The sequence below is a fragment of the Phasianus colchicus genome, chromosome 11 (assembly GCF_987193195.1).
Source record: "Phasianus colchicus chromosome 11, bPhaCol1.hap1.1, whole genome shotgun sequence".
NCBI classification, from domain to species: domain Eukaryota; kingdom Metazoa; phylum Chordata; class Aves; order Galliformes; family Phasianidae; genus Phasianus; species Phasianus colchicus.
Genome location: NC_143446.1, coordinates 8,345,320 through 8,364,041, shown reverse-complemented (window position 1 = coordinate 8,364,041; position 18,722 = coordinate 8,345,320). Strand labels below are relative to the sequence as shown.

The 18,722-nt window shown below is 36.8% G+C and overlaps 1 protein-coding gene across 1 annotated transcript in view; it reads right to left on the bottom strand.

The window, feature by feature from the left end:
- Positions 1-18,722, bottom strand: part of CACNA2D3 (calcium voltage-gated channel auxiliary subunit alpha2delta 3) — a 395,571-nt gene that overhangs the window by 254,748 nt on the left and 122,101 nt on the right. The window contains exon 4 of the mRNA XM_090148165.1: positions 15,371-15,430. Coding sequence (XP_090004291.1) covers positions 15,371-15,430 — 60 coding nt within the window. The remainder of the gene's footprint in view (positions 1-15,370; positions 15,431-18,722) is intronic.

Here is an 18,722-nt window from a genome sequence, read left to right as displayed (position 1 = left end):
AAGTTTGAACCTACAAGAAGTTCAAGACCTTCCTCCTGAATCTACTAGAGAAAAAAATGCAAAGACTAAACACTTAGTAGAATTTAAAAAATTCCACTTGGAGCTTTCTTGCATGATAAGTGCCTGTGAAATCAATTGGAAAACCAGACGGATACACACGCCACAAGTTTGTGAATTCCACCCAGAGAGACATAGCACAACATAGCTACGCAAGAGGCCCACGACACGACAAGAGGTTGTCTAGAGATAACTGAGATAGTTATAAACAACTATAGCATCATTAAAGAGGGGAGGAATATTATAAACAGTAGGGTAATATTGTAAATTTAGAAAGTACAAAGTAGTTAAAATACTAAAGGAACATCTTTACAGGGGGCTTTGGGGTGGAAGAGCATAGTTAGGTTTTTTAAACAATCATAAATACTCTCAGGGTTGTATTGGGATGAAACAAGAGTGGCATCTAGTGGCTCACAGTGTTATGATACTTATTCCCATTGAACAGCTGGGATATGTTCCAGACCTGCTTTTCTACAGTATTCATTACACTCGTCTGGACTGTAATCGAGTATCTGGTGAGTATCTTGCTAGCAAAATTTGGACAAAAAAAAAATTAACATATAAAGGAATAAATACAGAGGTATTATTCTCTGCTTATCTGCACTTTGTTTGTAACTTAGCCTAGAAGCAACTTGATGGGAAAATACTTTTTAAACCAGGAAAGAAGAAATTGCACTGAGTTTAGTACAGCTGTTGACTAATAGTGGTCTGTTCTTTCCATACGTAGATGTCTGGTCAGCACTTTCAACTATAGAGAATAGTAACACAGTACTTTCATACATCAAATATGTTTGGTTACATTTTTGAAAATTCACTTATACACTTTCATGAATGGCTTGTTTTTACTGTGACAGTATTGGAAAAGTTCCCCAACTGAGAATTTTGGAAATTCCTCCCAAGATGTGAGAGTCTTTCATTTCCCCTGGGGCAACATCACTTTGCTTGCTGAGGAAAGGGTATGGTAATAGAGTATTAGGGAGACTTGATGAGCTCTTGATCCAGGTTCACTTTTAATTACACATTATTAATCATTTTGCAGTTGGAAAAAAATCTAACAAAGTCTCTGTGTACCTAATTAGGAAGGAACTTACATTTTCTAAATTAAAGAAACATGTAGCAGTTGCTTTTGGGATTTGGGATTGAGCTAAGAATACATAATACTAGAAGTGAAATTCTACTTCACAGTCCAGAAGCTGCTTATCTAGAGCAGCAAATGAAGAAAAGAAATTGTGTATTATTTTCTAAAATGAATGGGAGATACTACAGGCATTCCTGATTTTTCATATATTGCTGCTGAAAAGGCCATCTAAATAACTTTCTGTTTTGTATTTGCAGTGCCTACCTTTCTGAAGCTGTTCTCTGACAGCAAAAATTAAGTTCTAACCACCACTGGCCAACACAATCACACAAATGTAAGCACCTATTAATTGATATTACTGTTTACAACTAGGATAACAAAGAAAGCAAACGTTACAAGTACTATTATGATCAGCAGTTAAGAACAGCATGCCAAGAAGATTTGAATTACAATCAATGTCATACAAAAAGCTGTTAAAATAATACTTATAATTAACCTATAGTTACAGAATTAATGTGTTCAGTGCTAATACAGTTATAAACAACAATTTAAAATATTAAAAGAGAATGCAACATGGAACAAAATACAAAGATCTGTATCTGGTGGTAATTTCTTGTTTTAGAGCTCAGTTTACCAAAGCACATAGACACCTCAGACTCAGAAGCCTGCTCATTTGTAGCTTTAAAACAGAAATAAACAATTACTGAAAAAATTTAGCAAGGACCTTGATTCTGACAACCACTGACATTCATTAAGTCCAAATAGCATTAATTTTTTCCCTAAATTATTAGTTAAGAAAGCTCACACCATTATTCTGGCTAATAGCATAAAAGCCTAAAGTTAAATCTCTCTGGAAAATAAGGAAATAATTCTGAAAATACAGAAAATGAGGACCATGAAATCCCTTTCTATTTTCCTCCATCTCAGTAACAGTGCTGCTGACTTACAATACAGTACAACAAATAAATTTTATTGCCACAACTTGCCAGAATCAAATGCTTTAAGCACTATCCTACTCCCAGTAAATAAGGTTTAAAACATAGACAGCTGTGGAAACCTTAGTCAGTACATCTACTTCTAATAACCATTAATTTTAGATCATTATGGCATTCCAGCTATTAAGGTTCCTGTGTTTTTCCTATGAGTATCAGAAGACAACAGCTGTATGCCTTTCTGACACATCCACAAGACTCAGACTTTAAATTAGCATTACACGGTTTCCCCATGCATGCCAACCATGCACACAACATCACTCATTGGTCCTGCCCTGTGAGCTCATCATTAGGACAAGAAGTGTGTTCAAGAGCTAAAGCACAGCTAAGCAGCAATTGAACTGCACTGTTTGTTCATCAGAAAGAGAACATAAGGGCTTGAGACACAGGGCAGGACTCAAATGTGCTAATTGCTATTGCAAACACACACATGAACACATGCGTGCATGCAAAGTTATCCCTGCTGTAGGGATTTCAGTCCAAATACAAGGAGAGAAATTTACAGGAAAGGACAGGGGACATCAGTAAATAACTGCATAATGTCTGGCACAACGATAAGCAATGCTGACACTATGACACCATCCACCACCTTGTTTGCCAGCAGTGATCTGGGAGTGGTTGGGGTGGAAACAGCAAAGGATCATTTGTTGAAAAAAACAAAGTCAAGAAGAATATGTGCAATTGAAGTAATTAACACTGTAAGAACTAAAAACCCCATCTGTAGTCATCTATGAAACCCAGAAACAATGGCTGTAACAGAAGTGTTGTCCTTTACCAACTCCTGCATGCTGAAGGTACAGATCAGATTGCCTGCAGAGATATGAGGGATGTCTGCCCTGAACACGGGAATGACCAATAGTGCTGCAGACAGGCAGACATGTTTTTAGTTCATGCAAGGCAGTTCAACTGGTAAAAAGTTACTAAATCAACTGTGCATCAATGTACATTCTGGTATCAAGGCTGTTACAGTTCACTGTGTAGGGTAACAATAATGGAAAACAGAACTTGCCATTAAGTATCATTAAAGTATAATCAATTACAGGAATCTGTTAATGCTTTCCTTCAGAGAATCCATCATGAGAAAACAGTCTACTTAAATGTGAAGATAACAAACGGAAATGATTTTTTAAAATAATGTGATTGAGTTGAAAACATTTTTAAAGATAAACTTTAGCAGATTTCCTGACCTCATTTTATTATTGCAGAAGTTGAAATAGACAAAAATGCTTTTTTTTCTTTTTAATGCTCTAAGAATGGAATATGAAAGTTCATATTAAATCTGGGCCTAGAGCACACATTTTCCAGCCAACACTTAAGAGCGTATTTGCTGCATTCATCATTATATATTTGTATGTATATACAATGATGTCACTGTTCTATGGCACTATAAGGTCTCATTCAAACAACAAAGCTCTTACGCTGTCCAGTTCTCTTGTCTCTGTGTCCAGGTTGACCCTGCTACACTGGAGTTACCCGTGGCTCACAGCACACAAGCACTGCAGGTGTCATTCACCCATAAAAGATGTAGCCACATCAGCTAAAGTCCTCCAGACTCAATGACATCCTTCCTTTCCGGTTTTGTATTCTCAGACAGACATGAAACATGGAGATGAGAAGAAAACTTGTGCTGGAAGAGGATGAAGGAAAGGAGCAGTTCTCAAAATATTTGTTTAAAGAAAAAAAAAAAAAACTAAAAATCAAACAAAGCGACAAATCTCTCACCATTCGATGGGAAAAAAACTACAGAGGGCTGCACAGGTTTTGCTCCATCCACTCCCAATTTCTACTGAGAATATCACCATCTGATTAAAGTGAATGAGAAAATGTAAAACCTGCATTACCACCAGCCTTCACAGCAGGCTGCAAAGGGTCTTAGTTTGATTTTGCTGTCTCCAGTGCTTTCTCTCAGCAAAATCTCCCTCATTACTGTTTCATTTCTCTACAAGCTTCGCAATTCCTGCTCAAGAGGAGCACTAGTACTGCCCACTGGTGCAAAAAAGGTCAAGGACTGACACATTACTTAGAGAAAACATATAGCAAGATACTTACCAACAGACCACAAGGAATTTTAAAAAGTTATGTAACTGTAGGGATAACGGTGGACACTAACTGAGCTGCTTTTTTTTTTAATGTTTTGTGCAATTTAGTATAGAGTTTGGACAAAAATGACAAATGTTTTGAGACTCACATGTTTTATAGAACATATTATACGTTTTTTTAAAAAATTGAAAATAATCTTCAAGACGTTTTCTATTCAATAACCTATAGTAGATCCCAATGAATATACAGCCCAAAACTACAATCTACTGTAAATTTCTTGAGGTATATAGGGGAACAGGTATAGAAAATGAAGAAGTTTTTCAGAACATCTTATATTTCTCATTCTTACTACGTCTTTTCATCTCATTGACATTTTACAGGTCATTGAAGAACAGGAATCTGAGTCTGTCTAGGAGAACAATGATTCCTTGACCTCTATAGAGCTACCTCAATAGCCATTTACCTGTACAGGAACTTTAATAAAATCCATGACAATTTCCTAGAGGCAATACAGGATTTACCTCTTCAATAAGAGGTGAGCTCAACTTTGAACACCCCTGCCTCTACCAGTGACACTAAACTCCATGGGACTACTAAATAGTCTGCAGGAAACAGCTGGATCCCAGACTATCACATAATGCACAAGACAACACGATGTTTATGTTGGGATAAAACTTAAATGGATCTGAAGTGGTATACAGCATTGTGAGAAATAGTACAGAGCTCGCTATGAGAGATATTTGTTCAAGATATGATCAACAGCCAGCCACCGTGCAAAATATAAGTCATCCAGGGCAGCATTCTGTCTATATCACCAATAGCACAGGGGTGAAGATGAGTTCAGGTAGTACACAGCTTTCCAAGAGCAGACCCCAGTCTGCCTGCACAGCCCTCTGGGGAAAGGGAGCTGAGTTGAGCACCGCAATGAGAAGTGTGGCAGGAATGGAGGAGACCAGCAGAGACAGGGCAGTTTAGAACTCTGCCAGGGTGGCAAAGTCTCCTAGTGGGCTGGGGAAAAAGTTCTCGAAGCGTGCGAACTCTCCAAATCCTCCAATGCCTTTCACAAAACTCAGGTAATCTTCCAGATCTCTTCCTCACTGCCAGCTGCCAACCAGCTGGCCTTCACCAGCTACATACCCAAAACCTCTACTGAGCCTTCCAACAAACCTTCTCCCCCAAGCTTGACCCTACTTTGCTGCAAAATTCAGTTTTGCATACGATGCTGGAATCTGTTGAGCTGACTTTGTCAGCAGGAGCTTCGCACAGTCACAGAACAGCCATTAAAAATACCATTAGTATCCTTGATTGGAACGTTCAGTCCACGATAATATTTCTCTGAACACATGCTCCTCATTTCCAACAGCTAACTGGACCCAGAATCCCAGAATACGATCTCAAGTCCTTTTTATTTTTATTTTTTTTCCAACAAACAAAATTGGATGGCCTGAAAGCTTTAGGTATCGGCTGTTAGTTTCAATCTGAAATATATAAAATGTAACATTAAATCAAACTATTGTATTGTATTTAAAAAAAAAAAAAAAGCGAAGCACTTATTGAAACTTATCCTCTGTGATTTTTATTGTGAATATACAGTTAGGTTGTGTTTTTTTTTTTTTAACCTTTTCTCCCCTGTGAGTATAATTCTGCTGTTTCATCTGCTCACTTTTGCTATTGTTTTTTTTTCAGACAGAACTCATCCGACAACACAACCTACAATGCTAGGGATAAAGATTTGCTCATCAGACAATACACATAAGGCTGAAAAGCAGAGCTTTACAGAAATGGATCAAAACAAATGCTAAACTGTGCATGCATACATCTAAATATTTTATACTACTGTCATGGTCAAAACTGCACTAGGTATGTGGAGCACAGATTAGGAGACTGTACTTCGATGTTTTTACAAATTATCAGAGAACAATCATATTTTGAATTTTTCATTTTTATATTAAAAGCCTTGACAGCCTTTGACATTGCTCTGCCCATTCTGTTTTGTGCTATTACTCATTAGTCCTGGAAAGATGATCATTTTTTCTTTTGCAAATAATTTTCTCAAAAAAGGAGTTTAAAAGTCATCAGTGACTATTTTATAAGCAGAAGCTTTCAATTAACTGTTAAACAAACATGCAAGTGTATTTTTATAGTAAAAAAAAAACATTGTTCACTGAATTCAGACAAATCCTATGTATTATGAATCGACCAACCGCATGATCAATGAAATGATGTGTGAAAACAGAGGTAGAGGCAGAATAACCTCCCCGAATCCAGAAAATTTTCAGACAATAATCATTACCAGCTTTAATTAACTTCAACACAAAAGCAGGGGTTCCTTCTGTTTCAAGTTAATGAAGCTCAACACACAGACACTCCAATTACAGACAAAACATGTGACTAAAGCAAGTTGTATCTTATGATTGAAATAATGAGATTGGTATTTTAATTTTGCAATCAGTAATTATAGGAGATTCAGAAACAAAGAAACAATACATATGGTTGTAATGTTAAGGCACAAATCTAGACAATATCCTTCCTATAAGCCAAAGGCAAGAAAATAACTTTTCCTACAATAAGCAGTATCTTGGAAATATTTCCACTATGATCTTCTAAGATTTACTCACTTTCATACTACACAAGCCAGAAACGTGACCTCACCTACAGCTATGAACGGCTTATTGACTTGCTTTTCTCATATATATTCATTAAATCTTTATCTATAATACTGCTATTTCCACTGAAAATGATGGTTGTGTAGTAAAAAAAATGTTCTCCCACAAAAATGAATAACCCTAGATTACTTCCACCCTTTTCAATAATTTGCCTATTCCTAAATACCATGTTAGAAGAATATATGACCTTTAGCTTAATCTCATCACCAAGCACCTCCAAGGAAGAAAAAAAAAAAAACGACAAAAAGAAAAGATGGTCTGCCATTTATTTCTTCCATTTATAGTTTATTAAACCTAAAGATAATAGAAAAAAGGTGGAAAAAGGCAGAGTATGTCTGGGCTGTAGTATCAGATATCACTGCTTATTATTGGCTATCTGCCTGGTAATCATAAATCCATAGGGTAATATTCTAAAATCTTTTTCTTTTCAGGTAGGTGTAAGCCAAAAAGAAAAAAAAAAGTTTAATTTTCTATGAAGAGCAGAAAACAGCAAGCACAGCACAATTGGGTACCAGGATGCATAAATATTCCTGATTACAAACCTTTTCACAAAGAGCAAACAGGAAGAGTTTGAAGCTAACAGTGCATACATCATGCAGAAGGTATCTCTGTCCCAGAAGATAGATATCACATAGTCTATGAATGAACTGCTCCAATAAATTATATTATTCCTCAGAGGAGAAAGGAGAGAAATGTTATAAACAGTGACTTCAGAAAAGTGAGAACAATAGGGCATTGAATTTTGCGAGAGTGAATTGAGGAACTTTTTCCTGCAGGAGAGCTCAGTATCACTGACCAATGAGCCTTATAAATACAAACATTAACTCCAGCACTGCTGCTCCTCTGAGCACCTTCGCATCTTGCCTCACAGCACAGCAGAATCTAAACGCACGTGCAAAATAATGCAAGGACATACAGCATTAAACATGTTTCAAATAACTTCTTTAAACTACATTTACCAGGAAAGCTCAGAAAGCACACCATTCTAGCAAAATCCAGACAGCAAATACACAGCTTTGATTACAGATACGGCTGAGCATTTTCTGTGCAGAAGTCTCAGCAAACGAGGGAACAACACTGCACATCACCTCCTGCTTGCACCAGCTGATATGAGCTAGACATCCCCAGATAAAGGAATGCTAAACCAGAGCTGCATTTCTCGAAGTGAACCCTGATAGGAGCACAGTACTGTGCCCGATGCTCTCAGGGGCTGCAGGGCCCAGCAGCAGCACAGGGCTCAGCTCTTTTTTCTAAGGAAAAAAGTATCACTAACTCAATCCAGTTGCTAAGATGCAAGTCTTGACAGCTAATCTGAATGATTACGACTAAAAGATATTTTAATCCAGATTCCTGCTTCCTGTCACCAACACGCCAATCACCAACTTTTGGCACGTTTAATTTCACTTCACACAGTCATCCCTCCTTTTCTCTGGCTCTTTACCTGTCTTCCTGATGTGTCAGAATTGGAAATCAATAAGCTAAAGACATTTAAACACGCCAGCTCTGTCTGTGGTGACAAGAAGTTACCCAGAGGTCTGTGGCAGTCTCCAGGAGCACTGTGGTAGGCTCCCTCATTTCGATGCAGCGTTCATCCCTCATGCAGTACATACTTATTCTGCCAAAGTTCTCCCAAGCTCGTTTTTAAATTGTATTTGAACCTTACCTACTTATGCTCTGAGGGTTTCTTTTGTGTTTTAATGAAGCTCGTGGCAGACAGCTCCTCGCTGTTTACATAATTGCCTTGCCTGACACTGAAGAGGGTGGAAAAAAGTTTTGTTAAAACAAAAAAAAGAGCTGAAAACGATTTCTCCATTTCAGCCCCACTACGAGGAAAGGTAATGGTTTTTGAGAGACTTACAAAAAGATTACTGTCAGTACTCTTAAAACACAAAGCAATTAACGCTTAACTGCTTTGCCTTTACACAGTACTTACTTTTTTCTCCTTCTACAGCCTTCTTTCCTACACTTGACAATCTTTTGACACCTATTTCTTTTACTCCGTGGATGCTGCATTCTCCTGCAGCATCCCTTGTCCCTACCCCACAAACCTTGTTTTCTTCTCCTTTCCCTTCTGCTCTTCGTTCCCCATACAGACCCACAGAGCTAGGGCTGTGTAGGTGCCTCCAAAGGCAGGGAGAGCACATGTATCCCCACTCTGGCAGTCACACTGGCAGAAGCTGTTTGGACACTTTTAGAAAGAATGCTGGGCATTTTGAAAGAGGAAACTTTCTGAGGCTGCAGGAATTGTGAGTTTACCCCAACTCCTTCCCTGATGCAACAAATTTCAGCCTGATTTTAGGGCTAACAACATCACCATGTTAGGAACGCAGCATAAAGTATTATTGCTGATTTTTTTCCCCCTCTTGTGGAAGCAAACAATCTGCTTAATTTGATTGACTGTTTCTAGCACGTATTATCTTTTCATCTGAAGAACATTAGGTCATTGCTCTATTGGAATATGATAAAGACTTGCCTTGCAAAAACAATAAAAGAGAAAATTCAGTGCTGCAAACAGTGAGTTATAGCAACATTCTAATGAAAACTTCTGTTTCACTTAAAAACTCAATAGGTGAATTTATGTGAACATGCAAGAACTGCAGCATTTATTTCTCTTAAACACAACTCTAATTCTTAGAGATGCTTACAGAAAGCATAAAAAGCAACCTGAAAACAGTTAATAATTTGAGTATGGGAAAGGATCAGTGTGTATGTGTTATACATGTGTAAATACTTTCTGTTCCATCTTGTTATTGCTGTTAGGTCTGACCTGTGATTCTTCCTAGTACTGGAAGGTTTTGCAGAATTGCACCAGAGGGGAAAAGATTTATGCTGCAACTCAGAACCATGATGTGGACCAAGCAAAAGAGATTCAGATGAGGACCTTTGAGAACTAAAGTGACTGGCCTATCCTTCAGGGTCTTCCAAGTTGAGTGTCTCACAATCTTCTCTTGCAATTATTTCATGTCATATACATAATTTACTATTCACTAGAGAAGGAGCTTGAACAGGTCTCGTTTCCTCACTGAGAGCCCCACCTATCTGATTATAAGTTGTTCTCAGGTTGAGGTTTCTGTTGCTCTGAAAAGCTTTGGGATGGCTCACTGTTTAATTGGAGAACTTCAAATTTTGAAAATGCTCTGGGGATGAGAAAGATATTTTGTCCTCATTTTGGGTAGCAAGCAAGCAAACATAGTAAAGGGACAAAATTACAGATAGAAAAATGTCAGGCAGATGAAACTAACTGCTCAGTCATACAGTTCTAAATCAATACTAGAGTTCAAATTTTGCCTGTTACATAACACAGATATGAACAGGCAACAGTACTGTGTTTGTAATTGAAGAGTAAGACTGAACTGATGAACACACAATTATACTCATTTTGGTACAAAACAGAAATAAAAGAGAATAGCACTAACAATTGTAGCTAGGTAAAAGGAACTACAGTCTGTGGTTTGCATTCTAGTCATCTAGAATTGCTCTACACTGCAAATACTTATCCTTAGAGCTATGAGTCTGGAACACGGTTTGTTGCATCTCGAGTATTATAACAGTTGAGAATACATTGCTTTGAGCACACAGAAACCAACAGGAGTAAAGCAAAACCAGGAACCAGAACTAGGAATTAGAGTTTTTCTTCTTTACTGTTTGCCTCCTTTCAGTAAGAAGTACTGAAGCACTTTCCAGATAAAAGATTATTAAACAAAGAAAATGCTACAAGTGAATAAAAAACTACTAAAGAATGTTTTATATCACTTAACAGCATCCTCTTATGCACTGTAATTCACTGACACTAGATACTTGTGCTTTTGTTCACTTATTCCTTCATCTTAAGCCCTCAGACCGCATTGTAATTCTTAAAACTAAAAGATCTTTCAGTCGCTCCTCACAGGGCATATTCTTCAAGCCTTGTTGCCCTTCCTTGGACCTGCTCCAGCACCTCCATGTCCTTTCCGTACTGAGGTGCCCAAAACTGAACACAGTACTCGAGGTGAAAGACATGGACCTACTGAAGCATCTCCAGAGGAGGGCCACAAAAATGATCCAAGGGATGGAATACCACTCCTACAAGTACAGGCTAAGAGTTGGGCTTGAAGAAGAGAAGGCTCCAAGATGACCTGATTGCAGCCTTTGAGTATCTAAAAAGGGGCTGTTAAGAAAGAAGGGGACAGACTCTTTAGCAGGGACTGCAGTGACAGCACAAGGGGAAATGGTTTAAAACATATCCAGCCTAAATCTACCTTCTTTGTAAGAAGAAAAGTCTTTTACAATTAGACTGGTGAGGCACTGGAACAGGTTGGTGGTGGATTCCACATCTCTAGAAACTTTCAAGGCCATGCTGGACAGGGCTCTGAGCACCTGATCTAGATGTGGGTGTCCCTGTTCATTGCAGGGGAGTTGGACTAGATGACTGTTAATGGTCCCTGTTAGGAGCTAACAGCAGGCAAAAAAAAAATCACACAGAAGGACCTAATTGGTCCGTCAAAATCATGCAGGAAAGGACCTAACTGGTCTGTGTACTGCTTAAAACTTGAGTCTTTAGGACTTTGTCATACATTACAGATTTAAGAAAGAAATAATAAAAAGCAGCTTCATGCCATTATTCCTCTTTTTATCCCACTAAATTAACTTTAAGTGTATTCTAAAAGGTAACCTTTTATTAAAAAAATCTAATTGCTTAACCATCTTCTAGCCCTGTGACATAAAATTAGAATGTCAAACATCTTAATGCACTGGCACCAAACTGTCCTATATTATCGAGGAAGTAAAATTACAACAATCTGAAAAAAAATGTCTAGTACTTCAGGTGATGCCAATCACAGAATAGCCTTGATTCCACTAAGAAGTAGTAAGCTTGCATTTGTATTGTCACATCGCACACAGACTGAAAACTCAACTGGAATGTATTGCAACTGATGCTGTTAATTAACATGGAAAATAAAAGAATTGCCCTGCAAGTATGTGTAATGAAACCAATTAAAAAATGAACCAGTAGTCACGATGAAACATGTTATAACTTTCTCTTGTAATTGATATCAGAGGTATAAAAACTGATGAGGAATCATGTATTGGAAGAATATTCTAATTTTTTTTTTGCTCAGGAAAATTCTTACAAGTTCATAAGAAACAAAATAAAAGTTACTTTTAGGGCTCTATTGAACAATTCAGTATCAGCTCTCTTCCTAAGCATTCTCGAAGTTTTTAAAACGCTGAAATAATACAGGACCATAGCAGATCTTATCCTTGCTTTGTTCAAACAGAAACACCTTCTAACATCCTGAGAAATAGCTCAGATATTATCATATAAATAGGAGAATACCGTAAAGGATGTTGGTGCCATCACAAACCACAGGACTTCAATTCAAGTGTGCTTTAGCACCTCATCAGTAACTGCCTAACTACGTCAGCTTGGCATCACATTAGTGTATTTTTACACAACAATATACAAAATGTGTTTATCAGCTGCAAATAAAGCAAATTCCTTTGTATATGACAGCACCAGGGAAAAGCGTTGCACTTCAAAACCTTCTCCTTTGGTCTGGCAATTAACTTCACAATGGTGTTCCACTGAATCCCAACAAGAATGATTATATCTTCTGTTGCACACGCTCAAGTTCAGGACAAGTAAAGGAAGCAAATTTTTTCTTAACAATGATTATAAATTATTAGAAATTTATTTCTAATAGACCAATTCAGTCAAAAAAGTATATTATGCTCTGTTTTGGTCCCCAAAATATTTCTCTGACATAGAATACATCAACAAAACTAATCCCTTCAAAACTTAAAACATCCAGTGCTACAGTGCCTGGCAGTCAGATCCTGTATTTCTTTTTTCATCATGTTAAAGACAAGACTCAGGATGAATGATGCATACTTTACTGCACTTTACACAAGGCAAGGCCAGAGACAATGTCCCTGTATAAGCAAGATGAGCGATTCTTAAAAGCTGTATAAACTTTGTGACCAGGCAACTTACTTTAGCAATACAGATGATAATATATTTTACATCAACAAACACATGATTTAACACGAAAAGACATTTATTTCACTTAGTTGCCATTTGCACAGTCTTTAATGATACAAAATAGCTCGATACCACAGCCAACAGTGAGGAAAACCCTTGTATGCATTAAAGGCTGAAATAAGTGACACTTAGAGCATCATTTCCTCACAACTTGTTACCAGTACAGATCTTAGTTTGATTCCCTAAAAGGGGAAAAGAAATTCTGAATGTGAAACACTGCAGGTTGATGCTTTAGAGCCAGCTCTTACTAATCTAGTTCAGTCATTTCTCAAACATTCAATATATAATGTTGATGAGTTAGAGTCACATCGCCTACTTTGATTTATATTATTCAATTCACTGGGTGTTGTTTGTTGTTTTGTTTACTACAGGGTTGTTTTTGTGTTGTTGCTGTTGTGTCAATAGATTCAGGAGTGGAGCAGATAGTTCTAAGTTTAGACAATTTTACAGCATATTAATTACAATACCTATAGAATAACTAAGGACAAAACCAATTCTTCCTAAGAACAATACTACAAGGGGCTAAGTCTAGCCTTCAGCATTGCTGAATACAACACAAGCAATCTTAAAGATGAACTCTTCCAGTTGTTATTTTCTTTAGTGTTTTTTTCAGAGTCAATAAAAATATTAATATAATTTTATTTCTCATCTCTATCATTTTTATGTACTGACACAATATTAACTATACTGTCTTCAAGATGTAGGAGGTGATGTTGGGCCAATAAAAGGCACAAAAGCATTTCCTTTATGTGCCTTCCCAAATTTTCAGAATATCTGAGCACACAGAACCAACTGCATCACTGGTGCTGCATCACATATCACTAATTCAAAACACTTAATCCTGTCTTTCACAAATTGGCTGAGGCAATACAAACTAAATACAAACTAAAAAGTCCCTCTTTGATAGTGGAATTATACAGAATGTGTACTATTTAAGCCCTCTATCCTCATCCACTTGAACGTAGACTAGTGAAGTATTCTGGCCATTGTTTTATATTGAGCAGATGGTATTATGAGATTCTTGATAAAGAACAACAATCACTCAGCAAAGGTTGCAAAGGGGTCGCTGAAACCAAGATTAGCAATTGATTAGCTTTAATGGACCATGACAGTAATAAACAACAGAGCTCTACACAAAGATTTGATTGTCCCATTAATGCTGCTGACACAAATGGCTTTTAACTGGCTTCCTCAAAGTGTTAATATCTTCAGCGCCTCAGCAAATGAAGGACTTTGTCAAAGTGAGAACTATCTTGCAGTGAAGTAGTACTTACTGGAGATCTCTTCAAAAAAAGGAGTCTTCTATAAAGTGTGTTTCTGATTTATCCAGAAAATAGCACACCTTTAAAAGGGTATGTAATACATCTCTAAAGTATTGGAATACAGAAGTCAGCATTCACTGAACACAACAATAATATGAATAATCACTTTCATTGCCCTCATTTTCTCCTTACTCCAACATGCAGTGACAGGTCTCAGCATCACAGCCTGCTAAACTCAACTTTTTATCCCTAGCTCTAAAGAGTTCACTCGTTTTTTTTCCTCTCTGCACAGAAAACAGTTACTTGTATCATATTTTCATTAAAATATTTTGTGATTATTGGATGCAACCATGGTAATTTCTGAAAACAGAACTTACAGACTTTGTGTATTAATTAGCTAAACGTATGGGAAAGCCTACAAAAACTAACTGCTTCTCATCATGCTTAAGGTCAGAATTTCAATAGACACGTGGCTAATATTCACAGAAAGTTTTAAAATTGAATTGAGATAGCTAATATCAAAGTAAACAGAACTCCACCCAACATAAGATATTCAAGAAACAGAGGATGTAGGAATTCATGAAAGGTAGGAAAACCATTACTCATAACTCTTGAGAAACATTGTCTATTAAACTTCACATTGCTAGGTTAGATTATGTGGTTTTTTAAAAATAATCTCATTTCAACTGTTTTATTTAAGCAAAAGCTTTTCTTTCTAATAATTTCAACTGTGAGCTGCCACCACTTCTCCCTGCCATATTAATCCTAAAGGCAATATTTGGAGACAGTGGTCTGGCTCTGAGGGCTTCCAGGTAGGAAAAAGAAAGTTGCCTGTTTTAGACACAGATCCAAACCACAAACCAATTGCATAAACAAGGTCACGTTAATCCCATCCCAGTGGATCCCACCTCATCTGCAACTTCAGCTCCCTATTGAACAGTTCCTTGCCAGTATGCTACAAGGATGAAACATGCTGCTAATTACTGCGTTGAAATAGCTTGACCTAGGCAGGCACACAAAGAATAGAAAGGAAATCTCTCAGAGTAAAACCTACCTGCTAGGTCTCCCAACACACAACCTGAATCTGTAACCTATCAAAATACTGAGCCAGCTTTCATTAGCTCCATCTTCTAATCAGCATCCTTCTATTACGCACACACTTGTCTTTCTACAGCAATTCAGTTAACAGGAGATATTGTATGAACTTTTATCGCATACTCATGATAAATATTGAAAAAGCAAATATTAATTACCTGTAAATCAGCATCAAACTCATGTTTCAGGTAAGCATCTTCTGCAGCCTCAACAAGACGCTGGGAAAAAAAAAGGAAAAAAAGGTGTATTTTTGGAATACTTGATAACATGCTTAAACTAAAGCATTTCTTCCAGTATGACAAGAAAATGGGCTTGAGAACTGTGTAACTCCCCATCTCCATATGATATCTGCTATAGTACTTCATTAAAATCAGAAAAATGAATAATAAAAAAAAAAAATAGATGAACCAGATCTTAAAAAAAAAAAAAACCAGGTTTTCTCAACCTTCAGCATCCATGTTTGGTGGTAAAAGTTCTTAAAAGAGCTCAACCACTAAGTATTAAAGAAAAAAATAAATGTAATTTGGTCATTTTCCCTCTCCCCACCCCCCAGCTGCTCAGCATCCTGCAGCTTCCATTCTGGTATCGGTTTTTAAAAAAAAAAACCACAAAGGTGCTTTTACACTCTGGACTTAATTTTGCATGTAGGAGCCTTTTTCAAATCTATAAAGTAAGTGGGAGGTATTTTTTAATACTGTACTTGATCACAAGCAACTGAAATAAAAAATATTTTAAAATAACACAAGTATGGAAGAATAGAAAAATAGAGATGAGGCTCATCTACTTAGTAAATTTCAAGTGTTGTACATACTACTTTAACATGGTGTATAATCACAACAAGAATTTTCTATTATGGATGTAATGTTTACAGAATGACAGTAATTTAGTTGTTTTCTACTCTCAATACTCAGAACTCTTTACTGTGTTCCGTACTACTTTTATTTGAAGGACAAAATAAGGTTTGTATTAGAACATAGCTACTTGAAAACTAATTCATACAGGGGTTTACTGCAGACATTCTGTTCTGAAAAAAGATAATACCCTTTCCAGGATGTTCTACCCAGGGTTACTTCTAGTATTTTATATCTTTCTGTTTTTTATTTCAGTTAACTAAAAATTCATCCATGTACAACCCAATATTAATCAAAGTGTGATCTGTCAAAGAATACTCCAATTTTATTTTCTTTGATGTATCAGGTACCAGCATGAACATTTATTCTCATATATACATATTTTTAATCACAAGGCAAGTCAGCTCGATGCTGCTGTTCATGGCACTTCAAGGACAGCTGTGCATCCTTCTGCTTCCAGTTTTATGCACATACTTCTACGAAATCTTTGGATATAAATCAAAAAGCAGTCAGAATTCATATCAATTACCATACAATTTAAACTATAATGAAAAGTAAGAAAAATAGCTCTGGTTTCCAAATCAGAATAAATAATTCTACAACAAAAAGTGTATGTTTAAAGCAGAGCCTTGTTGGTTAATTTTGCATGCAGCACAGGTCACAGCCTTGCCTTCCCCATCTGGGTCTCATCTCACAGCTTGCAAACTGTGTTCTGCCCAGAGGGGTTTTCACACCTTTTACCTTAGTGCAGTGTTATATGTCCCGAGAGAAGATAGAAGATTTGAACCCTAGTGATGCCCAGGTTGATATAGAAGAGCAAAAGACAAAGCCCACAATGAATAGCTTTCATTTGACTGTAAAAAGTCCTATTTCATGTAAACCCAGCTGCTCTTACTAAACTCTTTTAGCCTAATCCAGAACAGAGTCGAAGCAGTTCCAATGCCAGCAAATTCAAACCAGAAACAAACTGAGAAGTGTACTGGCTCACCCTCCCCCAGGCAGAACACAACACACAACAACGCAACACAACAGAACGTGAGGGGAAGCCACGACACAGTTCTGCAAATAAAACATCAAGTTCTATGGAAGTGTTCCAACTGCTCCTATGGCACAGTTGCTCCATGCCATATGACAAACAGTAAAATCACACGCTGTAACTTGGAAAATTGACAAACATTAATTTGACCCACGGTTGTGGCTTTTTTTTTCCATAATAAAAGTAGCCCATTTATTTTTTATTTTTTTAATGGAATCATAGAATGGCTTGGGTTGGAAGAGACCCCAGTCATTTGACCATTTGATAGGGAAGCCTCAGAGCACTGAGGCTTACGCATTTCATTGACCTCAGAAGCCCATCTTTGCATGGTAGTGATCTGATGATGATATTTAACAAATCTAGTCTTCATTTCTTAATTACAAGGAAGGCATTTTATGTAAAATAAATACTCCACAGGTATCCACTGCTTCATAGAAGACCAAGAGCTGCATTACTACTCTGTGCACACGTAATACACTGATGAATATTTTCTAAACTCAACAGACCTAAAAAGTGGAATAAAGGCCAAAAAAACTTGATACAGAAATGAATACAGGGGAAAAAGGGATGTTTCTTTTTCTGTGCTGAAACACACACTCAACAAAAGAAAAATTATGGTAGTATTTCATGAAATATCATTACCTAGTAGGCTAGAAAAATAATTCATGGTTTCATACATAATTTGAATTGATCCCAATGCGTTTCAATTACATTTTTGTCACAGTGAAATAAATATAAACTAGAATTTATACCCACATGTAAGAAACAGCTAGAGAAGCATAAGTAATAGCAAAAGCAGCTGGTAAGGAGGGCAGCACAGAAATGGTAAGTACCAATTGATACTCTATTGATTTTTCATTTAAATTTTAGTTGCTGTATTTGTTGTTTTGAAAAAAAGTTACGTAGCTCTCAGCACTCTTTCAGTACAACATTCTCCATAGGAAACAGAGCAAACAAATGTTCACACTACAGACTCATTTCCTTGGACAGACAGACAAACATACATACACAGTATGAGCTTCACCCTTACAAAGCTAACAAGAAAACTTATATTTTGGTACACTGAATGTAGACAACAAGCATATACTGCCTTTCCTATGTAGTAGTCTTTAATTGCAAAGGTTGCTTTAAATATCACAGCACCATCACGAAGGAGACTAAGAAATCTGAGTGAGTGATAAAATTATATATATAATTAACGCTGAAACATTCTTTTTCTAGGGCCAATGATAACCTTTTGAAGTATTTTCATGACTGAACAGTTATTTAGCAAAGACTGCTCAACATTTTGCACGATTAGAGATTTTAACTTAACAATTTATAATGACACTCTTAATACTAATGAAAACATATAGGCATTTAAGTAAACATGCTCTAAAATCAGTGCAAGTGCAAATAAATGCTCACCAAGCTGAGGTTATCCTGCACATGAAAGTCAAAGGTATCTATCATATAATACTTAAAGAGCAGTTTTCACACTGTATAGCACAGTTTATCTGAAGCACTGCGTGTTAAAAAGCTGATTCTTATAATTTCCATGTACATGAATTTTAGAAAGATGAACTCACCTAAGATATCAAAATGCATCACATATAAGAAGAACGGGGCACAAACTAGAGAATG